General features: G+C 39.2%; 1 protein-coding gene and 1 long non-coding RNA gene across 7 annotated transcripts in view; both read right to left on the bottom strand.

Annotated features, from left to right (window-relative positions):
* The window catches only part of CD44 (CD44 molecule (Indian blood group)), a 56,444-nt gene extending 35,308 nt beyond the window's left edge, over positions 1–21,136 (bottom strand). Inside the window, exon 1 of the mRNA XM_048948923.1 lies at positions 20,933–21,136. Coding sequence (XP_048804880.1) covers positions 20,933–20,999 — 67 coding nt within the window. The 5' untranslated portion in view covers positions 21,000–21,136. The remainder of the gene's footprint in view (positions 1–20,932) is intronic.
* A 435-nt stretch (positions 21,137–21,571) lies between these two features.
* Positions 21,572–24,893, bottom strand: part of LOC125695355 (uncharacterized) — a 44,626-nt gene continuing 41,304 nt past the window's right edge. For 4 of the 6 annotated variants that reach the window (XR_007377929.1, XR_007377930.1, XR_007377927.1 and 1 more), the window contains one exon: positions 21,572–23,235. This is a non-coding gene — a long non-coding RNA (uncharacterized LOC125695355). The remainder of the gene's footprint in view (positions 23,236–24,893) is intronic. The other 2 variants (XR_007377931.1, XR_007377928.1) reach the window with 2 other exon arrangements.

Below are 24,893 nucleotides of genomic sequence, written 5' to 3'. Positions count from 1 at the left end.
ACTTCTGCTTGCTGCACTCTGAACTCACTCTTGAATACAAACATGTTATTGTCAACCCACGTTAGAATTTCAATATATACTGCAGTAAGTTTTTTTAGTAGTAAAAAGTGTATTAGGTGAGTTTCAAATAATACTGTGTATGTTTGCACATGGAATTATCTTTAGAAGACAAGCAGTATGAGAATAAAGTAATGAATAAGTTTAAAATAATATCATGGGTGCCATAGCTCTATTGTGCAATTCATTTCCCGGCCTTCACCCTGAATAAGCAGTACATGCAAAGCCTACGGGAGGGGAATGTCTCATTCAAGTCACTACAGACACTGAATGAAAGGCAAAAGGGTTGGAGGCTCTGAGGAGATTACCATCCGCTCCTCTCTGTTGGAAAGATGCTGCCTACACAGTTCAACAGCTGAAGAGTGAAAAGACTGTATAATCAAAGCTAAGTCTGTGCCTGAGTGAAATGAGAGGAAATACGAACATCTGTTTGTTGTCCTTTTTTTTTTTTTTTTATTTTAGCAAAAACTGTAAAGAAAGAGTTAAAAATAATAATAACTTCGATATAGAAAACATGGAAAGATCAGGATGCTTCAAAGCAACGTGAAATAACTTTGTTCCTGCCCCACCTTTCCCTCAAGAGAAAAGTGTGGTAGCAACTCCAGACTAGAATGACAACTGCAGAGCATGCTTAATAGGAGTGGCCTGATACTCCTAGCAAAGAGAGGAGCATGAATCACTTATAATCTCAATGGGAATTCCACGTGCAAGAAAAGGGAAAAAGGGGGTGTCCGCCCCATCTATTTGAAGAATATGAAGAAGATGCCATACAACAGCTGCTTTCCTAAAATATCTCAAATGCACTTCATGCTCTTTTTCATTGACACATTCTATGTAAATAGCCAGCAACCTTCCTAACACCATTTTTGCTTGATGGTCTACCTTTGTCTAAAGCTAAGATGTGAAAGCTAATGATAGTAATCAAGATGTACACATTCTCCCCTTACTTTTGTTCACCGGCAAACTGAGGTTATTGTATCTACAGTGTATCTACTCACTGCTCCTGCATATTCACTGCAAGGAATGCTCCTATCCACAGGTAACGGGAAACAATCACAGGAAACAATCAAGGAGATAAAACAGCAGATTAAATCCACACTGTGCAGCTTATCGGAAGACAACGACCATGCACAAGATAAGTAGCATCCAGTAGTATTGGTGGCAACTCATCCAAAGGAGCACAATAGCTGTGCATCCGATCTTAAATGTTTTTACTGTAGGTAATAGAATTAATCCTTATCATTACTTGGACTGCATTTCCACAAAAAGGATGTCAGAAATCTCTCTCCCACTCCATTACCACAAAATTATATACATTGAGAAAAGCACTTCATGTGTACAAAATTGATACAGGTTACATAATATCTTATTGATAACATTTATTAATAGTCCTAATGACTTGTAATCCAAAAATACCAAGGCAGCACAAATTTTAGTTTTGTAAAATTTCTGCAAGTCTAACATGTTTTCTCAAAATGTCTTTTTTGGCACATGTTTTCTTCCAGAGAAAAATAGTTTTATTAAACTTTCTCTGATGACAGCCATGTCACGAGAGATTTTTAAGGCAAGAATGAAGAGCTGGTAAGGAAGGAACACTAACAAATGTACTTTTTTTCTCTGGAAGACTTAATATTTCGTAACCAGTCTGAGTTTCCCAGTCTAAGGAGAAGCAAGTAGATTAACATAAAATGACAGCCTCAGCAACAGAAGCCTCAGCACAACATGCTCAAAAGCCATCAACACAACGTGCCTGTAACTCACAACAAATGTACTCAACAGGCATTTGTGTTGTAGATCCCAACAGATATTTTCTCATGACAGCACAACCAAGAGCTACTCCGTGCAGATGGTTGTGGCCCATGGCTTCAACTATGAGATGGAGCCGCTCTCATTGCTGCCACCTGAGTGACTTTTACTCCAAATATTCCTGATTTGAAACCTGACATTATATGGGAAGTTGTCTAATGAGCAGCTATATTAAGCATAAATAACTCAGATGGGTCTTCTCTTTACTTTTCCCTTTTTGCTTTTCTCTCCCCTGTAGAACAAGACAGGTCGATGTTTCCTAATAAATAAGCATACTCTGTGAAGCTCTAGATTATATTATATTTAAGGTCATATCACAAAGATGTATTAGTTAGAAGTAACAAATTCAGTAATTTTGGAACTAGGTTTTTTTGAAACATCAACATTTCTTCCAACAACTTCAGTTTCATATCTGAAGAACTTCTGCTATGAAGGCAGATTTCCACATCCCCCTGTTTTGGATTACATTTGAATCCTGCAGCTTATAATAGATTCACTGAAACATTAAGTGAAGTTCACTTCTGTTTAAAGGGAATTTGATTCAGTTGTCACCAAACTTCAGTCTACTCATGGCTTTTAAACATTATAACATAGGTGCTGTTACCACCCAGAGATCCAGTCACTATTGGAATCACTTTTTAAGGCAGTCAGTTCCCTAACCTCCAACTGCTGAGGATAAATAGGCTTATTTACACAAATAACCTTAATAGAACTACTTGTAGGGTACAGCTCTGCACACGCATGTTTTCCATGGAAATGCTGAGCTTGGCCCAACACTGTACATCCTGCACACCAGGACACTTCTGGTAAGCACCAGGCGCAGTGCACGTGTTCTGAACATCTGCACTGCAGAAGGACTGAGGCTCCCAGGAAGCCGTATCCATGCAATGCGTGAGATCATATGGCAGGCCAGGAAACACCAGGGACACATGTGGCAATCTCATTTGCAAAACTGGTTTTGAGGCCATTCTCTTAGCTGGCACTTTGCCCTAAAATAATGTTGAGCTGAAGAGCTTTGTTCTTATTTTGACTATATCTTCTAAACCTGCTATTAAAAGTGTCTGCAACACTATTGCAGCGCAGACATGTTTTTGAAGCGGTGAGTGTGAAAAAAGGATAACAGTGATGCCTACAACTCACATAATGTTTTATAGTCTCAACACATTGTATAAATCCAGCATCTCCTCTGTGAAGGCAGTAATTTCCACATTTTAAATATGGCAAACTACAGATGCAGAGGACACTGACCAGAACTATGCAGTCAGCCAGGGAACCTGGAAATTAAACTCCAGAGTTCTTACATTATGGCTACACATCGTGTGCCAGACTATTACTGATCCCCTCACTGCATATGAAGTTTCAAAGGAGCTGATTCAGAGTGGACTCAGAGCAGAATCATAACAGGCACCCAAACCTTCCCTACTGCCCCCTCCTATAGGTTGGCAGCCTTTGAGGGCTGACAGGCCATGATTTGTCCATGACACCCACATGATTTGCTGCTGCTGAAAGACAACATTGTTTAATAACAGCTCTTAAAAAAGGAAAAAGGACTAAACATGCCTGAATTGTCATGATCATTAATCTCATCCAGACCATGAGACTTGGCTGACTCAACTCAAAGCCATGGAATGCCCTTAAGCTTGCACTGAATTTTATAAAGCATGGAAAACATTAACACAAGTCATTTCTCCCTTCCTTTCCTATGACTTCTGGTGCTCTGCCTCTCTCTCCAGCTCTTCCTTTTTGTTAATATTTTTTTTTTGGTCATGAACAGACACTCAGAAAACAGCTGCGAGTTCTTCTTCAGTAAACTCTTTAAAGCTATTACCAATCCTGTATCTAAACCAAACTTAATTACTGATTTTCAGCCCATATTACTATCCTTGTTCTCCTGAGAATTTGCCAGCTAGACCCCACTGTTGTGATATAACTAGATGAGATAGACTAAAAAGCCTTCTTGTCCCTTCATGAAATTGTGAGTTACACCCCATTTGTTAATACCAGAGACTTGTTAGAAGCTGTCACCATAAGAAGCCAGGTGCAATTCCATTTCCATCCTGGTTCTGCAACCCTTACTCACAGTGAGTAGTGCTGACACATGTAAATTTTTCCCACTATAGTAACTTCTGCAGAAAGATGTTTTATGTACTGTGTGGATGGCTCATGCACTTCTTTCTTCTCTTCATTGCTTTCAGGAGAAAACCTAGTGGTTTAATTCTCAAGGTGGATAATGACTCTCATATATATATATATGTATATATGTACTTAAAGGTATATATATATATGAAGGTTTTTTAATCACTGCATAGATTCATCAAAGCAAACGAAGTGGAAGACCTGTGAAAACCTTGTTTCACTTTACAGAAAACCTGTAGAAGAACATCAGCTTGTTAATCATCTTCTTGGTAAAACCACTGTGTTTATCACTGCATGGCAACAAAAAGGAAACATTAGTATGCTGTTCTCAGGGGGATTTTCCTCTTTGGCTTGTGGTTCAGGATGATTGACTGGTGACCACAATGTGATAAACTGGGTCTGAAAACAGGGACAGAACTAAAATTGCAGACAGTTTCATTCTCTATTTGCTTATGTGGCTTCTACTCTTAGCTAATAAGAGATTTGTTCTAAGTTTCTTAAGCAGATTTCAGGCTTCAGGCAGATATAAATGGGTAAATGTTTCCTTAGAATCATAGATTATTTAATTGTATAGATTATTTAATCTTGTACTGACACTTTGGAAAAGGATCAACTTACTTACTACTGTTATCAACACTATTAATGTTAGTGCCTGTTTTAGTGCTGATAAAGAATAAGAGAAAAGTGGCATTTTATAAACATCAAAATCCTTTTAAAAAGAGCTCCTGGTAATTAATTTTCCTCTCTAAGCAAATCTAGAAAATGGATGATAGGACTCTAAGATCTGTATATGAGTCAGAGCTCGGTTTTCAGTTCAGATCTATCTACAGTTAGTGTTTGCTTTTTAAATGCTTATTGGGAAAACTACTTTATGGCTAAATCATAATGCTGAATACAAAACACACGTGGGATGAATTCATGAAACACTTCAGAAGCCAAGACAGTCTGTCTGCACAAATACTAAGAAAGCACAACTACTGTAATTGTGACATCTGTGAGAACTTGAATAAACAAAAATATTGTTCAGTGATCACCTAAAACATACATGCTGGCCTAAATGACTTGATTATTTGCTGATCATTCCACCATTTCTTTAGAGTCTATTAGTAAATCCATTCCCTACACCAATTCACAGTCCAGGCAACTGTGAGGGCATGCAGAAGCTTTCACCTTGATGTCAGAAGTTGGACTAAAGCCCAGGTCAGTACTGCTGGAAACCACTGGATAGCTGTTCATTTGGTTATGTAAAATGATTCATTAGTCCCAGCCCCATTCACTAATAGACACGTGTCGACATCGTTAAAACACACCTACACCTGAATCCCTCAGGGCATGATGGGGAAAGGAAAGCTGTACCGGGAAAATCTGACTCTAAACTGGCATGACTACACACTGATGAAAATTTAGAAGTCAAAATCTGCAGAATCCACATGAGTTAAGCAAGCGTGTTTGTAGAGGTTGTAGAGCTTTACCATCACAACAAAAAAGTGCCAGGGATCAAGCAACTTGTTTGTCATGTAGCGTGGATGGGTGATGTTTTTATTTTCTCCCAGTTGTGATTCTTGTTCTTCTAGTCCCCATTCTCTATAGAAAACAGAGGAAAAAAAACTGGAAATAAGCCACCTACATCATATGCAAGGCCTCTCCAAATAATGGCTGCCACAAGGTAAAAGTAATTTACAGATTCCTGGGAGTTGGCAGATGAAACACTTTCCTTGGTATCCTGCCAAGTTGCGAAATGTCAAGTAATTTATAAGAAATATATTTCCAGATACAGTGGTTATAAACCATATCTTCTGTTCTCTAAGTATTCCTTGTGGATACTTAAAGCTCAGTGATCCTTGTGGGTCCCTTTCAACTTGAGATATTCTGTGAATCTGTGAAAAGTTTTGTTCTTCAGTTTAAAACTCTCTCATTTTGAAACAATTAGTTCGCATAAACTAAGAGGAAAGAAAAACATTTTCAAAAAATAATTATTTTTTTAAAGTAATTAATTTTAATTTTAAATTAAATTAATAAAAAAAAATTACTTACTGGGTTTCAATATAAGTTGACAGTTTAAGGAACCCAGTCCAACATTTCCTTGTAGAATTAATTTTAATTTCTTATTTTTATTTCAGTTTGGCATAGGAAATTCATAGAATATCCCCAATTGGAAGGGACCCGTAAGGATCATCAAGTCCACCTCCTGTCTCAGCTGTTCTTCATACACTTTGCACTCCAGACCATTCCTCATCTTCATAGCCCCCCTTTGCACTCCATAACTCATTCAGACTTCAATCAGTGCGATCTAACAGACTTTTCTGAATCTTGAAAATTTTCATGAGAGAAAAAGATCACAGCTGCATCTCTAACAGATTGCTAATATTCAGAAAGAAAATCTCTGCACAGCTGGCTTTTTAAAGGCAGCAAAGTCCAGGAACACACTTGAAAAGGAATTACCTGCATGCAGTGAGGGTTGTCTGCTGTAAATAGAAACAGCATTTTCTTAATAGCTGGGTGTGGTGACAAGAAAGTGAAGATGTCTCCATAGATTCAGAGCTATAAAATCAGACCTTTCTTTGAAGTTATGCCAAAGCTGTTCCTGCTATGCAGTTATATTTGAGAACGTAGTAATTTTGGCTGAAAAGGCAAATAAGATTGTAGCTTCCTTACGTCTCTGTCAATTGTTAACTATGTAAAAAGCCATGACTTAGCCATGATTACCCTATGAGCCGAGTGGACTCAGGTTACCCTCTGAAATGAAAAGAAAGTACTAAGGAGAGATGTGGCAGGGATATGGACAACAGTATGAAAAGGGTGACCTGCAGTAGGATGATCTGCTTTCCCTACCAGATATTAATAAGTATCCCTAATGTCTCTGTGCTACTTCAGTCAGCGCCCATTCAAAAAAGCATGTAAAACAGAGCTCAAGTTCTTGGCTTCCCTCTAAGTTGTTCTTCCCCCTATAGATACCTACAGGCCACCAAAATCATTATCTATTTGATTGCTGATACTTAGAGATCATCAGAATCTTAGTATGATAGTTTCCCTGACTACCAATTTACCTTCATAAAAACGGGGGGATGGCGGGAGGAGGAGTGGCACTTATCAAATAAAGCATTCAGAATGCAAGTAAGTACAAGAAATATGCTTAGTTCCTCAGCATTTGCTGCAGAGAGAAAGTTTGCTAATGCATCTTCCAAACTTGCTTCATCTCCTTGGCAACAGTTGTTCTGATAAACATCCTGAGTGAGCCTATACAGTGTCATCACTTACGATAAACTTCCTTGCTGCTGACATTAATATTACTTTCTTTGCAATAGCTTTGCCCAGCAGTGGGTTGAAAGCCTTCAGACTCCACTAGAACATGGTACAGCTGTGCAGCACCTCTTCGGAAAAATTGCAGGCAGTGAAATCATAGTCTTGGAATTAGACAGTTATCAGATATGCCCCCCTGCACATGATGAAAACATGATCATCGTTGTCATACCAGCAGTGCTCCAGGCTGTACAATAAGCAGTCTAACCCCAAAGACTGAATAACAAGGACTGCAAAGTGAATCAGTTGGGACTGGTTCCATGCAATCCAGGTGAAGAAATGTGCAGGAAACGAAAGCTGGTGATTAATAGTTGGAGTCTGATCTTCATTTTTTTGACTGAAAGCAAATTGTTATGTCATTTGGGACAAAAGCAGGGGAAAAGCTGTTGTGTAAGTGGCTGGTCATAGATTCTCAGCAGATAGATCCCAAGCCTGGAGCTCAAAGCACCTTATGTCTATTCCCTGCTCTGTCATTTACCTGCTGGTATAATGCAGGTACACCAATTCATCTCTCTTTGCCTCAGTTTGCAACTAACCTCCCTAACAAAGCAATCTGAGATTGACTGATAAAGAACACTGTAAGAGCAAACTATTACCCTGTTATTTTATTGTGTTCTTACAAGTTTTGCAGTCAGCCTCCATCTAAGCTTTGAGAAGTCACGGGAAGCCTGATTAAAGTTTTGTGGTTACTTAGATAAAAGATTCATACAAAATCAGATATAAGATCAACAACTCCAATTAAGTGATAGATTTTAAATTCCACCAACTTGCAGCATGCTAGCGAATAAAAATAGCAGGTGAGAGTTGAGGCTGTTTTTCACCTAACATTTAAAACTCTGATTTCTTGGTAAATATTTTCTGGACTTAAAGAAAAAAATCCCGCATGAAAACCTCTAGTAAATGTTCACAGAATTTTTACAAGTTCATTACAGAAAAGCAATCAATGATCAAAACTGAAAAGAAGAAAAAAAGACATTGAATAAAAAAAGTAGATTATCACTGCCTTGAACAAGGCCCCTGTAAAAAAACAACAGCTATAGGAACCTCAAAAATCTTTTTAAAAGCTCTGAAAGCTAGGCAGCTAATGTAAAGATAATATTAGTCTGGTAGACACAAAAGGAACAAGAAAGGAACAAGGCTTCTTAGAATATGCCTTACATACTAAGATGTCAAAGGACAAACAGGAGTCCTTGTCAGTCCTTATTCAGCATTCAGCTTCCTCACAATGCAGACAAACTCATGCACAGTTTCTTTCACATCCCCACTCAAAACATCTGGAAAAAGCTAGAAAAAAAACATTTTTTTTTTTAAAAGTAGTTTCTTGTATGAATTCGCAAGGAAGTACCTTGCAAAATAATAGCACAATTTTAAACAATTAATGAGGGTGCCTAATTCTTAACTGCATATCGATTGAAATATTGCCCAGTAATCCATTCAACCTGACCAAGACCTCACTGGTGACTCAAAGTGGAGCACTGAAATCTCCAATGTAACAGATATTTTAATGACTCATAGTAGATTCAGCTTTCTCAGATTAAAAATATAGATGCAACTTTTGTACACAGCTTTGAAGTTAGAAACATGCGTAAAACACTACTACTGAATGTTTGTGATTTTCACACACACACAAAAAAAAAAAGGCTAATGACATATGGTATCATCTGCATTCCCGAGGCCTGCAGAATATGCAGGAGTTAAAAGCACTGATACTTGTGTTTCTTTGAACAATCACTGCCCTAACAAACAATTGGATGAATCCATGACCAGCCACTTACACAACCCAATTAGATGCTGAATGATAATTAAATCATGAACAAAACTTGAAGAAAGCTACTTATTTGAAACAATGTTTGGCAAAAACTTCTAACTTCATGAGTACGTTGATCCCAGTGTGTCTCACTGTAAAAACACAAGAGGCACCAGGCCACGAGTACAACTTCAACAGAGGGATGGCAACCAGAGCACTTTTAGGATCATTGCAAAGTATACTACAAAGTACTGAAAAAAATCAGACTCATGAAATGATTGTTTCATACGCATTTCCTGAAAACGGTGAAATTTAACTCCAGAAGAATTAGGACAGACAGTGAAAAAGCCCAAGATTTTCATCGGCAGAAAGATTTGGTTTGTGATCTGCAGTATATATTCAAACAAAAAGTCAGCTTTGAAAATGATCACTTTCTATAAGTATGTGCAATGATTAACGCAATCGTCTTAATCAAATCCCATCTGGAGTCCATGCAAGTCAACGGAAAAGTTAAAGGCACTTAAATCAGTACAATCTCCTTGCAATGGAAGAGAACAGCGTCACACCCGCTCTTCCCTCTATTTTTCCAATACCTCAGGGGCTGGGATCACAAACCCTGTAACAAAAATGCCTAGGCCAGCAGGCAGCTTCTACTGGAACTTTTGGTGGCACAATATTTCCATTTGCTGGATGCCACACGTCTCTACCCATCTGTACAGAAGTTTCAAAAATCTTGAGATTTCTACCAAAAATATCAACTAGCAAGAAATTTTCATAAGATACATACGGGTTGTTTGTATATCAAGTTAGATGTTCAGCTCAATTTCTTAAGTAATCCTTACAGTTCTAGTCTTGAATCTTTTAAGAAACGTTTTAGGAAAATGCTATTCCTATTGTTTGCAATTATCATTAGGACACGTATAAATTTGTTGTTACTGCAAATATACGGAAAACTGCAAAATGCCTCATATATCTGTCCTACTTTATTGCTGTCCCCAGATATTTGTCATGGGAGTAAAGATTCACGTGCATGAGGGAAGAATGGGAAAGAAGTACTGGCAGTGTGAACTCAGTATTTTGTGAATTCCAGTACTACACTAAATCCTACATGAGTTTAGGTATGAACACTTCTGTTTGAAGACAATAATCCTCAAGAAGTGGATTCAGTGTCTTCCTGAAGTGAAGCCAGTGATTTTGCTGTGGTGCTCACAGATCCTTATAATCTTATATTTTAATGAAATATATGTGGATTTTATGAAAAGATTCAAAATTATGTCAACATTTCAATAGCAAATGATGAAGTGACAGAACTCAGTTCATGTGCTGTAATTTTCCCAAGACTGGAAAGTATTAAGAAGTCAGATTCACTTTAAGCAAAAGTCAATTCAAATAGCAAATCAGACATAAGTCTTCATCATAAGTAGAAAAGCCTAAATAGGTATTTTTGGAAGAAAAATGATTACATTCTAGGAAAAAAAAAAGTCAAATACATTAGACAAAGTAAATAACAGATTTTGTGTGATTCCCCTTCATGATGAGTAGGTACAAAAGTACAAGTTGAATTGAGACCAAAAAGTTTACAGCAGACATGAAAAAGAAAGGAAACCAGTAAAGGACACTGAGAACAGAAGTGTGAAGATGTCATCGCATACTAAGAAAAACGAGAAGCAAGAAGTTCTTTACACAAAGTAGAGATAGCTCTTAGAAACAGCAGAAGTAGCTGATGTAGGGTGGGAACACTTTTTAGGATGATCTACTATCAGCCATTGTATATAGAGTCTCTAAGAGTCCTGAGCAATCTGAAAGTGTCTTAGGCACATCATACAACCAACTTCTGAAATTCTGCTAATTCATCTGACTCTTAACACTATTTATTCTGAAAGAATGGGAGATACTGGGTGCTTAGCAATCCACTTGAGATATTGATCCAGTAAATAAAAAGGCAAAAGATAGACTTACATGGGACATGAACATGTTGCTATAGCTATGATTGTGGATACATTCGTATGAAATCAGGGTGAGTCAGGTGTTAATAAAAGGTGTTAATATAATTGTCTTGCAATTGCTGCATTCTGAATTTCCTGTGAGTCAACAGCAATAAGATTGTAACTTGTACTGATAAAGTGATATGGCCAGAGCACCGAGTATGAGCAACAAAGTCAGTAAAGTGTCTGATAGGGTCAATAATCTCAGTGCCGGTCTGCAAACAATGGCTTATGAAGCACTGCACAAATTAGGAAAATACTTATCTCTTGCTCATAATGAAACACACACAGGAATATTTTCTCACATGTATTGTCCAAATGTGGTAAGGACTGCATAGCCAGGTGCAGACTACCAAGCAGCCAGTAACTAAGAAGTTTCCTATTTTAAGATGCCAGCTTTCTAGAAATGCTCCAGTTCTCTCTACGCTTGTAAATTTCTGCAAGTGGAAGAATTTTACTCGAGGACTTTTCTCTTCTGAATATTAAAAAATGCTTATTTCAGCTGAAATAATCCTGTATACAAAATCACAGCTGCTTTCTCAAATCTAAACTAAAAAAAAAAAAAAGCACTTATCCTGTGTATGGAGCACCATGCTGAGGCTTAGGAGAAAATTTTCTGTTTCCAGCTACATTGCTGGGTAAGTTATTTTGCTTTCTCTCCGTTTCCCCACACATAAGGTGGGGGCAACATCACTAACTTCCAAAGTACTACAAAAAGGTTAGTTTTTTCTTGTCTACAATGAGTGTATCTGTCAATTCACTTGGCACTCACTACCTAAGGTCTTTTACTCATTAAATGACAATATACTCAGATATCAGTTTCTATGGTGACTTAAACACATTCAGCCTGATTCCAACTGTGCTATTTATGTTGACAAAATGCATCAGATGAGACAGCTGATCTCTCCAAACCAAATGTTGTAACATTTACACGAACTCCATGTTATGCAGGAAAGAGAATGACTACAGAACTAAATTTCATCAGAGACATCTCCTATTTCTGAAGTAATATATTGAGAAAGTGTAAACATTTGAGTTCTGTTTAAGAAAAACCCAAGTTCTTCTTTTGCAGTATCAGAGAGAATCCAGCAAGCGACAAATGAAAGAGAACATTTCAGACACGTGTTCATGTCCAATTCAAATGTTTAAAGTAATATAGCATGCGTTCAGAAGAGAGCACTGCATTTTGACAATGCAGTTCTGTAACAGCAGATTTTATCAGCAGTTTTATAGGTTGTTAATATATATAGCCCCTGTTGAGCTCAAGACTTTCAATGCTGTGGCTATTTTTTATCTCTTGTGACAACACAGAAGCAACAGAAGTAAGCCTGTCCGTATTTTGTTTTGAAGGGTAACCAAGTCAAGTAGAAGGTTTTTTGAACTTTTCCTCTTTTGCTCAGCAAAGGAAGGTCACTAAGAAATTCATTCATTTGCAAATGTGAAATTTCAGATAAAAATGCCACTGATCTTCAAAGGCACCGTTGTACTAGTTTTGCATTGCTCTGCAGACAATATATTTTTTACTCTTGTCTAATTTATCATTACTGGACTGCACTGGCACATATACATGTAACAGGTTTTCTTAGGAAATATAAAACAACTTAAGAAAAAAAACACCTCCAACTCCAGAATCATGAACTACTTGTCATATGAACTGCTTAGACAAAAATATACTCTCAGCAAAGAGTTAATAGAAAATACATTCGGATGCAGTCATTGATCTCAATAGTATCTAAATCCCAGGACGTGCCTTCTCATGGAGAACTGGATGATCATGCTTTTCTCCAATTCTCAGAAACCCACACAGACAGAAAATGCTATGTAATCCTCATGCCTAAACATAACAGTGCTGGTCTTAGCCTTCTACTTCTCTCTGCTTCTCTGTGTTAAAAGCCAGTTAATGCTGCGCTATGTTCAGGATGAACACCAGCTGCATCATTACTAGATAATGTGTGAGACTTGGCAGGCCAAGGAGAGGTGGAGAACACAAAGCTGAACTACCCAGACCACTTGCCATCCAACAAGCAGCCAGGAAATACAGCCGTAAGAAAACGAATGAATGGGACTGATCTAATGGAAACATCAGGAGATACAAAAGTCATATGCATCCTGAGAAAAGCTCTGCAACCTTTTACACCAGAGCAGTGAGAAAATGGATTCAGGCTTTTCTGAGGCAAGCCACAAAAGCAGGAAAGAAACTTCTCTCTAGTTAGTCACCGTGGGAAGTTGCCTCACATACAGTGCCTGCCTGTTGCAGCTGTACATACAAGGACTGGGAAGTTGACAGCTGCCTGTCTGTAACTTATGCTACATCCATTCAGATATCAATGAAAACCAAGTACCAATTCTCTGTAGCTATAAAAAGAATTTGTTATATTCTGGGAAAGTGGAGTTTTAGTAGTGCTCAATGCGACACTTCTAGCGAAGCATTTTTATTTTCTGTGCTAGAAGAGTTCTGTGCTTTTTCTCCTCTCAAGAAGGCAGTGATTTTTGCCACTCCAAAATAAGAGTGACATTTCATTAACATCATTCTTTGGAAGTCAGTGGATTCTCTGCCTTGTTAGCCTCTCATTAATCCCAAGGATAGCAAGTCAGACTTGCCAGCATAGAAGGCTGAAATGAAATTAAAAAAGGGTGAAGAAGAGAATTTTCATATTCCTTGAGCCTTCACTGAGGCCTGCCTCCTGAAAGAGCTTGGTCTCCACATTCCCTTTTGCCTGAGAATGACTGCTGCTGAGCAGCAGTTTTTTTACTGTATTAAATAGATTTATTCCTTTATCACAGACACAGGCTGATAAGAGTCCAAGTTTATTGCACTGCTTCAGCCAAATGCCACGGAGAGATGGATTAATGGGGAAGATGGGAAATAGGTAGAAGCTGTTCTTCAACAGACGGTGTGTGAATCTAAAAGATACACTTGGCTACCAACTGGATACACACAGTTGCTGCATAGGGACACTCAAATTCTCCAAATCCATAGCCTTTTGGTTATGTGATATTCTGGCATGGCAGCCAAATGGCCCACCTACAAGGTGGTCAAGGGCACTAGGTCTGCTCCTGGGTCTTCCCCTGTCTTGCTGAGTCATTTTGTGACTCTTGACACTCAGCTTTCCCAGAGTATCAAGCCTTTGTGCAAAACAGTCCTATGATATCAAGAAATGAAATGGTAGTTATCATTACAAAGTTTCTGCCTCAAACAGGAAAGAAACATTAATAGATTTAATACATCATCCTTCTGTTAATTATTAAATCAATTTTAAAGTTCTTGAATCTAAATAAGTGTTCAGTTTGACAGCAGGACAAAAGATTTAGATAAGTTCTCATTTGCCAAACGGCTTCAAACATCCCTTATCAGGGAAGTATCAGTCCTGAAAAGAAACTTTTAAAGAAAATGGAATATTGTGTAGGCTGTGTTCTAACAGGAAGCAAATGTTATTGCAGTGAAAATAACTGCCAGTCTCCAGTGTGTGTATGGATAACATACACACGAGGAAATAGGACAGAACCATCAGAGTGATGGAGAAATTTTATCTGATTTTAATAAGACTGCTTCTGGAGAAATTGGTTTGAACACCGAATAAATATTATTTAATTTCTATGTTTTAAATGTTCCTACATGCCAATCTTACGTGTAAGCAATAAGGAACAGAGAACAAAAGAGTACATTTATAAATCTGGAGGTTCACTAACAAAAGAGGCATTTTCTCTACACTTACATGGCTGAAAACAATGGAAAAGGGAAAAGGTGTGAATGGAGGACACCTAATCAGGAAGGAGAAGGAAGAACAGGGAAGCCAGTGAAAGCAAACCATGAAATGAGTTCAGGCTTCACCCTCGGTTTCTTCATTACTAATGAATCATGTTTCTTTATAATGGGCAAAACTACTTTCCCTTGAAGCTCTGCAGTTAACCACTCCACAGTCCCTGCATAGGAGCTCCGCTGGTACTCTTGGATGGAGGCAGGAGGCCTGGCTGCCTCTGCACAGCCAAACCACACCACCGCCTTCACCTCCACGTTCCTCCACAGCACAGAGGAGCAGCTGCCTGGCTTCCTTGGCCTGCCTTGAGCGGGCACATGTGCTCTGCCTGCTCTTTGAAAAGGCTCAAGTTGCATGGCAGAGGTAGGTGTGATACAGACCCAGGCTGCTGCACTCGCCCAGCAGCAAGACACATTCTCTCAGAGCAGCTGCCAATTTGCTGGCGGGGCAGCCCCTGAGCTGGCTGGAGGCCTGTGTGCTGCCTGACCCGGCTCGCTTGCTCTGCCCAGGGGTGCTGGCTGGGCACCGACCACGCGCTCTGCGCCAGCTCACCTCTCGCTTCTGCATGGGAATGCTGCGGGGAGCTGCTCATCACCTCTGCCCACACATACCACACCCTGCTGCTTTACAGACACCTATCCATTAACAAAAATAACAATAAAAAAGCCCCCTAGGGAAATATACTTCTGAGAACCCGTTTCACCATGAGCCTTGCTAACTCACTGCCCCTGTGAGACAACTATAATCAAGCAAAGCTACAGAACAACAGATTTTTCGGTGTTATATGTTATGTCAAGGACAGCTTTCTTACTTACAAAAGCAGGTATCTACTAAAATAGACATGATCTGCCTAGCTGATGATCACTGGTTCAAACCCTCTCCCTTACCAGCTGCCCGCCTGTGCCTGGCACTCTCTTTTGCAGCCATCTCACGTTGCTGTTGGGACAGGATCATTAGCAAAGACAGCAACGGAAGTTTTACCACAGCTGCAGCATGTCTGAGGTTGCTTCATTTTTTTTTTTCCTTTTGTGTCAACACATAGCACAGTCTGTTAGAGCTTCCAGCCACTGAATCGTGTCCAGTCACTACTAGAAGAAAAAAAAAAAAAAAAAAAAAGCAAAGCAATGTATTTTTCAAACTGTGTAAATACAGGTCTCTGATTTTTACTTTGAATTGGTGTTGTTTCTGGAGTCTACCTGCTGGTAATTACTAAAGTTTGATTATTCAATTTATTTCTGTTTTCTTTCTTTTTCTTCCTTTTTTTTTTCCCCCCAATGAGAATTGAAGGTTATTGTTCTGAAGTAAGATTGCTGCACTATAAAACACAGCCAGTGTTGTCTTATACAGGAACTGGAAAGTCCCAAATCCAGTGCATACAAAAGGGAATTCAATTACATATTTAATTGTATGCACAGACTCCAAAAATGACAGCAGGTTTCTTTAGGCAGCAAACAGTTGCAGAGGCTTGAACTTTAAGTTGCAATTAGCTGAACTTTCCGTCTGACTGAGAGGATTCTCCGAGGAAAACCCCTTTCCTCTGCTGGCTTCTGTTGCACATCGCTGCCTGCAGATTCATTCATGCATCACCGGGCTTCTGCACTGTGCCTTGGGTGGGGTGGGCCCCAGAGAGGGATGAAAATCACCGCCAGCTGCTGCTGATACTACTGCTAATGCCACCGTGGAGAGCCCTGTGATTTCACGGGAAGGAAGCTGATAAACATGCAGGGCTGAAACAATTTTCTCTGCCACCCCTATTAACAGCAGCCACAATGGTCACTGACAATTACAGTGTCTGATGGCTGTAAGCCTGGCTTTGAAATGACTATTACCTCTCTTGGAGTGACAGACAACAGTGCTCCTGAATTTCTGGCACCATCTGGAAAAAGGCAGAGGCTGCTCCAAAGCGTCTCTCCCTTCCAGCTGCCGATAGACCACAGAGAATGGTCCAAGCCACCAGATACACCACTAAAAGTAGGCTGTAGGGGTGGGTTTTACTCAGTACCAACCCCAACATGTTTAGCAGAGAGGTACAGGTGACAACCCCAACCTTAGTCTTGCTTCTCTCACTTTGTTCACTTTCCACTTGAAGTCTGAAATTCTGTAGTCTAAAAATTCAATTCAGAGCCAAAACCCCAAATTTGATTAATACGTGCTCTTGGTTATGATTTGATGCTTATATATCATATTTTGAACAGCATCACTTACTCCGGTACACTATTGTATTCTTTTCAGAGAAGGCATGTTGGTCCTGGCCATTTCACCATTATCCTCTCTGTGAGCTAGCCATATACATTCAGACTTAGTCCTGGGAAAACAATTTCAGAGAACAGTTCTCTTGCATGGGATTCTCTTTCAAAGAAATATCAATGTTTTTGAAAATAATGTAATATATGTTATGTGGGATTGAAAATTGCCTTACTCTATCCTAGCACAGGCTCGTTAGTGTCAGAACAGAAATACAGAGCAAGAAGATGAGAAAGCCAGTGTGGAAGCTTTGTTACATCGTCTCTGGAATTTCCCCAAAGTTCTTGGGCACAGTTTTCCTCTCTTTATCATTTTTTCCCCTGCTTTCTCTATGACATATTTCGCTACGAGTCAACTGCACTCAGAACTAAAATTACCCTTTTCTCAAAGCAAAAACACAGTTACCACAGGACTTCTACTCCATCTTCTTACCCAGGAGCACGATCACCAACATCCAAACTGTCCTTTTAAGGCATTTATCCAATCTCTTTATGTAATCGCTTCTTAGAAAAAATATCTCTTAGCAACCTATTTTCAAACCTAATTATCATTGCTTTTTAGCTGTTCCCTCTGAATACCACCTTTACTTTGGCAAGAGCGTTGCCATATTTTATTGATTGTCCTTTTCTTTTTAATTAACACATATCTCACAGATTTCACCTCTATATTCTCCTCTGCCATATGAAAAGTACAGATTTTACTTATTCTAACTTTTCACACATCTATATACTCCATTCCTATTATAGGTTAACTTGATGGCTACTGCAATCTTGATTTATTACTAATTTCTTATTTTTCCCCACAGCTTACAGTTGGTTTCTAAATTAGTGGAAATCTTTGCAGAGGTTTACACTAGTTTCCTGCCTAGATACTTTTCAGATTTCTTCTCTAAGTTAAAATTCTTCAAGGCTTATGATATCTATATAACCAATTTTAGTTTATTCACAAATCCATTGTGCTCCTGACCATGCAACCAAATATCACTTGGAGATCCTCATCATTTTTCCTCACTGTATTTTTTTCTGCTTTTTTCCACTGTCTTTCATTTGAAATGCTTTTGCTGCTGTCCATTAATAAAAACAATTTTTTTACTCCTTTTTTTTACTTCTTTTCTACAATATCAAGTATTTTAGCAGCAATGAGCTCATGCTTTACTCTACTGTTTATACTTGTCTATCAGCAGCTGAGGACATCTCATGCTGCTAGCACATTCTTGCTGCAGTCGAACCTCCTGCATGTTTAGGTACTAGATAAATTACCACAGTATTTGTACAGCCTTCAAGTACAGGCCTTCCTTGGCCTATGAAAGGCATGGGAACAGTTCTGGAAAGAAAGACACGCCAGGTATGGGAGAACGTTTCATTTCATCTTGGCTTGAGCTACCAGTGGTTTTAAAAGCATTTAGTTAAAGAAGTTCTCCTCACTTGTACGATGCTATCTTCTCTCATTAAGCCTTTCTCTTCCTGTTTTCAAGGTAATGGCTCTGCGTTGTGGTGAACACCGAGAACTAAAGAAGCAACAAATATTTCTCCAAAGATAGCAAGACAATCTTCTGCCATGGATTGTTGGCTCTTTGTGTGAGAGCAGTTCAAGGGCAGACATATAACTTTTCCATTAACAAAAACAATGATGGAAGTCAAAGCGAACTTCATTCAAGTTTCTTGGCAACTTTGGGAGAATAGCCAACACACACACAAGTGAATAAAAAGCACAAAGAAGTGCAAATAGCTTATTTAATCTACTTCATTTGCAGATTACCATGACACATGTAAGCTAAAAGGCTTCCTCTGTGATTGACTGATAACTTGAGGAGCCCTTTCTCAGAGCCCTATCCTGCAGCTCTGGCACGTCTTGGGTGCCAACAGAGAATCCCTCCCTCCACTGGTAGACTCATTCTCTCCCTTTGCACTTCATCTTTGCTCCTACTTTTGTTTCAGCTTCTTCCAGTTTAAGGGTCAAAATTCTACAATTCACTTCTTGTTAATCAAGGAAAACCATGAGAGAAATGCTTTTACGAATATATCATGTCCACAGGGGAAAATCTCCCCTCAGAGCTGTCATTAACCAATCTGTCTGCAGCTAAACTCTCCTGGCCTATGAAATGTGGCTCAAACTCATCGGACAACAGAAATCATCTCAATACCACAAGTACCCCTCCCTCACATAACAGTGACAGAATGGTCACAACAGCACTGAACTCAGGATGAATCAGATTTTCTATATCTCATCTTTCCTTTAGCAGTCACATTAACAGTAAGCTCAGGCTGTTTCCATTTTTGCCACATTCAGTACTAACAGTGTAATCAACAGCTATGACCAGTATCCTGTGATGCACAGCGAAGTCATTGGTTTAAAAAAAGAAAATAAAACTACCATTAACTGCCGTTTTGAAGTCATTACTGACTACAAAGTCATGCTGGAATGCACTGCATACCAACTAAAATATATTGTAGCTATAATCTAATACCTTGCTAAGCCATTAAAGAAACTTCCCCGTGGGGCATACATGCAGTCTGACATACTTTTTGCAACTACTCTGAAGAGTAGATGGTGAGCTTTTCTTCCATGCCTCACCGCAAAATTGCATGACTCCCCGAACCAGTACAGACCCCACTTTTTTAGGACGCTCCTGGCAGCTCATAAAAGGAGAAATCAGTTGAGCAGGTGGGTAACCAAAACACTGTAATTCTCATACAGCAAACAGACTCGGAGTAAGCCAAAGTCTTGTCTTGGATATTCCTCTCACGCAGTACTCCTGCCCTTTCTCTATAGACTGCATCTCTATACCTGATTGTAACAAGCACACTTTGGAACAGTGGACAGACAATTCATAGGCAGGGGAGAGCAGGGAAGGTTCTCCAGCTATCCCAGATGTGCCGGGAACTGTTCACTCCGACACACCCATTCACAGCCCGGCAGCACTGCCACCATTATAGAAGTATTCACTGCTGCTCAAACAAATGATATATATATGTACCATACGCACAAACACAGCCCTTGGGTGACAATGGCAATGAAAAATGTACTTTGTTAGATTTCTGGAACTGATGAGTGGAAAAAATAATGTAGAAGGATAATTGTTGCCCTGACCACAGAGTGCCTCAAGGCAGTTTCTGTCACAGTGAGAGTCTGTTAAAAGCATGGCTATTTTCCTTGGACACTGCTGAGCCTGCACCACATCAAATTTCTAGAGCATTTTGCTGTTTTGGACCACAGCTATTATTTCTTTCTCCATATGAACATTTATAAATACAAATATGAGAAGCAGACAACCAAGCCACAGAAAGCTGATTGACACACAATCAATTTTATGGGCACTCCTGACGCCCTTTGTTTCAAACTCTCATCAGTCAGCCCCAAAGAAAACTTAAGAAGTCAGAAACAGGCACACTCGGCAGAAAAGCTCTGTAAATTTCAATCACACAGATCACTGCAGTTGTGTTTCTGTTTTCCAGGCTGTGTCCAAATTCAGACTGCATTAGCTGTTAGTTCAATCCCTTCAGCTCAGGAATACAGTTGCTGTATGCTGAGGGGGGTTCCCTCACCCCAGCCTCCAAGAGTGCTGGGAGAGCAAACCAAGGGTGTTGAACGCAGATTTACCAGAACTATTCCAGATTCCCAAGCATACTTCTGCTCTTAATTTAAACTTTAATGCTCTACGACTCCCTTTTTATGGATCTGGAATTGTCATTTACAAGCAGTACACCAGCTTTCCCTGGTTGCACAGAACAGCACAGCCCAGGTTACAATTCAAAAGCATCTCCAATAAGTCCTGCAAGTAACAGTTTATACAAAGACAAATGCAAGAAAGCTGTTAGCTATACAGCAGCAGAACTGTTGCTGTCTGAAGCACGAACTTATCAGCAATCATAAAAAGCTTCATTCATAAAAAAACTTACGTGTCTCTGTTAGACAAAGCTTCAGCAAGCATAATCCAAAAGTTGCCCATAAGTAGAAGTTGGCCATTGTTTCCTCAGAACTGCTTTGCAAAAAAACAGAGATCCTCGCAAGCTGCAGAAGGAAGAAAAGCCCCAGCGCCTGTTAAGCCTGCAGTCAATGAGTCTGAAGTTTGCTGCACTTTTTATTCTGATTCAAAGGAACTGAAGTAATGACATAACTGGGAGGGGGAGCTCCATCAAAAGTCACACCCCATATTGCAACAAAAGTTACGGAGCAGAGCAGGGGGGGCCGCGGGGGGGCCGTGAGTTCTGACTAAGCAGACACACGAGTTTTAAAGAGGCGCTAAGCCTTTTCTTACACAAGTACAGGCAAAAGTTGTAGCTGTTGTGCTTGCAGAAAAATGTGTGTAATTTCTCATGAGGTAGCTCAGGAAGGCACTGTTGTAAGCTCCCCCTCCTGCCTTTTACAATCTTATTAATGTAAACTAAGCAAACTTAAAGCAATACAGCTTTGAGAACCCAGCTAAACACCTACAACTGCCTGGATGTTTCTCCAAAATATTTTCGCTAATTTTGTCCCATCTCATCATACTCTCACTCTGCAGTAAAATTTAGGGCAAGCAAAAATACCTGCTCTGCCACGGGCTCTCCTGAGATGCTCCTGCTCACAGCCGGAGGATATCCCCACACAGCAAGTAAGTCGAGGCGGCTCCGTCGCCTGCAGCCCGTTCCACCCTGTGCTCCAACAGCAGGTAGGTAACTACTCAGTGCCAGGACCGAGGACCAAGGTCAATGCTTTATTGTATTGATGGTACAACATAGGGAAGGAGTCGTTCCTCCTATTTCCAATTCACAAGGCAGAGGAACAGGACGAGAGCACGTAGCAGTCTTTGGCATGCAGTGGAAGTCATGCTTCCCAAGGGAGACACAGAGTATGTGGGGCTCTTTGGGACTCCACAGTTAGCAAAAGACACCACATGAAATCCTTGGTGAAAACCTCAAAGCTCCTGCAGATAAGAGAGAGACATGTCTATTGCACACCCTGGTGATCTCACAGTGTCTCTCCTCAGCAGTCATGAGGTGCTTTGTGGGGTGGCACTTGGGGCTGCGAGGGCTCACCCAGCCGGGCACATCCCACCTATAGAAGCCGACAGGGCAGGCAGATGGTACTTCCCCAGTTTCAGTTTCACTCAGCAAATTCAAAGTGAAAAGTTCTGTATCAGATTACCATGGTGATGATGCTCCTGCTGTAAATAATTTTCTCATTAGTTTTTAATCTCAGCTAACACCAAACAGTGGAAAAATACAGACAGGTCTTTCCAGGCACGGGCACAAGAACTTCATACTTTGCCTTTCCTTTGACTTTTGACTTAAAGATGGCTGGCATCCCTTCCTCCGTCAGCTGGCTCCTGAGCAACAGGTTCCAACAGGCTTTCCTACAGGTCTGGGATATCTGATGGGACAAGGTTAAAGTGAAAATTTTTCCTTAAACCCAGAGGATCTTTTTATTAAGAAACTACCAACTTTGAAGTTACAGATTAAACATATTGTTTTGTGAATATGTTGCTTTTTCTTTTGAAACAAATGTTTTTAAGAGTAGAGCAAAAATTACCTCCTATGTAACTTACTGTTTGTAGGAGTGAAAATAGTTCTGTGAATCCCTGTATATTTATACATATGTGCAGACATCTAACTTTATGAATGAATGAATGAAGCTTAGTGGGATTTAAAATGCTGGTACACAGTTAAGGCCTGTTATAATTTACTGAGGATCTACAAAGGAAATTTCTTCAACTGATAAACTTCTTTTGAAATTCACGCCATGCATGAGACAAAGGAATTGAATATTTAAATAAAATTTGGATATTTTTGACTGCTGTTTGTTTGTTTTGGTTTCTTTTTGGATAAACATAAAATACCACTCTGTTAATGTCCTGTATTCCAATTTAAATGGAACAATAACAACAAAACAAAACATGTTTTCTTTACCATGGGTAAGTGGAGAATAATGTTCACTTCAGGGATATTGGTAAGTGTTACAGAAACAACACTCTTATTTTACCAGCAGTGGAAATTCCTACTCACTCCATGGACTGAAGTTTCTCATTCCATCTCTTCTGACATCAGATTATCACCAGGTCTTTTTCTCAATTATTTGATACTTATTTTAGACATCTCAGTACTCCTGCATGTGTTTGCTGGGGGTAGTGGTATTCCACTTCAAAATATCTGTCTCTTCTTTTTTGGCTGCAATTAGGCTAAGATTAGGCATGTTTAGATCAGGTGCATAGATGTTCTAGTGCCTAATACAAGTGGAAAAGACAGATGTATACAAGAATAATTCATCACAGTACATCATTTCATGTGATAAACCACAGAAAGAATAATGAGTACATCCCAATTCAGTCTGGCCATTTCACATGCCATCTGCTTGCATACACACCAGTCTAGGACACAGACCTGCATTCCAGATCCTTGAACACTTCAAAGTGCTGCCACTAACAAATAAATAAAAAGCCTGACATGAAAATATTTCCTTAGTTCCCACCCAAACATGGAATTTCTTCCTTAAAATATGTTGGCCTGAGGTAGGCAGCAATCCATATTTGGCCTGGGTGCAGGGCCTGATGCTACCCAGAAAATTAAGTCAAAGGCAATGTTCATCTCTGGAAAATGTATAGGACATACAATTTTTCATAGAGAAATAAATAAGTTCTGGTTTAGCTTGAGATAATCCTAGGAAACATGAAAATCTTGAAGCAGCTCTTCAGCTGAGGAAATGTAGCAGAGCATTGCTTCAAGTTGAGGCCATCAGTTCATTTCAATTGAGAATCTGTTCCCCTGACAGCAGTGTTAACAACGCCCTTAGCTTTGGCCGCAATGACTTAAATTATTGACACCAAAAAATTATAAAATATGAAGTGGCACCAAATGAACTTGGTGGATTTTCAAAGGAGAATCAATCAACAAATCCAACAACTAAAATTGCAAAACCACAACTTTAAAAAAAATTGCCTTGTTCAGAAGCCTTTGACACAGCAGATACTGTGTCCACGATGGCGCTATCAAGTACAGCAGCACCAATTCATGATTTTATCACACATGTGAACTGCAGCCAGTACCAATTAATTTTGATAAAAATCCTATTAGGGAGTGCATGGTTTGGAGCCCCTGAAAAGGAACGTGTGGCTCACAGCAATATAAAGATACGTTTTTTTGCTGGAATTCCCTTAGAGGAATTAAATTCTGGTCCAGCTGAAGTCAAACATCAAAATTCCACTGAATTCAGTAGGGCAGCTTTTCCCTGTATATTTATTTGGATTTTTATCATATATACAGATTATCAAATGAAAATACCTGAACTTATGAAGTAAATGAGATCAGTGGAGAACAGTTTCTTTACTAAATTGGAACAACTGAAACAGGGGGAAGAAAGAAATTTTATTTCTGTCAAAATCACTTGCCTTTTTTAAAAAAAAAAAAAAAAAACGTGAAAAAAGAATGTTCTTAATTTGAAAACTTTTTTTCTATTTTTAGCTGAAGGAATATTTTTAATAAAGAATTCTTTTTTGAATCTATTTTTATGAAAATTTCAAATCATGGGGAAAATTCAATTATCGTAGGGACCTGAAGAATATAATTTTGGTAAGAATAAAAAGTACAAAAAATCTCATTAGATAATTCTGTTCATGGCAGATAACATTCAGCATAGACTACAGTTGGTCTGGCTGTAAGACAGTTTGGGAGTGGAAGGAGGATTTTATACCCATGTAACTGGGATCTCAATAAGATATGGCATTTTTAATAAGATTTCCTCCTGTGTCCCCAGACTGCAATCTTGTTTGCCACATTTCAGACTGGATTTAATTTTCACGATCAACCCTGAAACCAGGTTTTGTAATGGAAATGGTTGTAAATGCTTCAGTGTAGTAAATCCTGTACTGCACACTTCCTGGGCTCT

This window comes from Lagopus muta, chromosome 6 (assembly GCF_023343835.1).
Source record: "Lagopus muta isolate bLagMut1 chromosome 6, bLagMut1 primary, whole genome shotgun sequence".
Lineage (NCBI taxonomy): Eukaryota > Metazoa > Chordata > Aves > Galliformes > Phasianidae > Lagopus > Lagopus muta.
The sequence above is the reverse complement of the archived record's forward strand: the minus strand, read 5'-3'. Positions and strand labels throughout refer to the sequence as shown.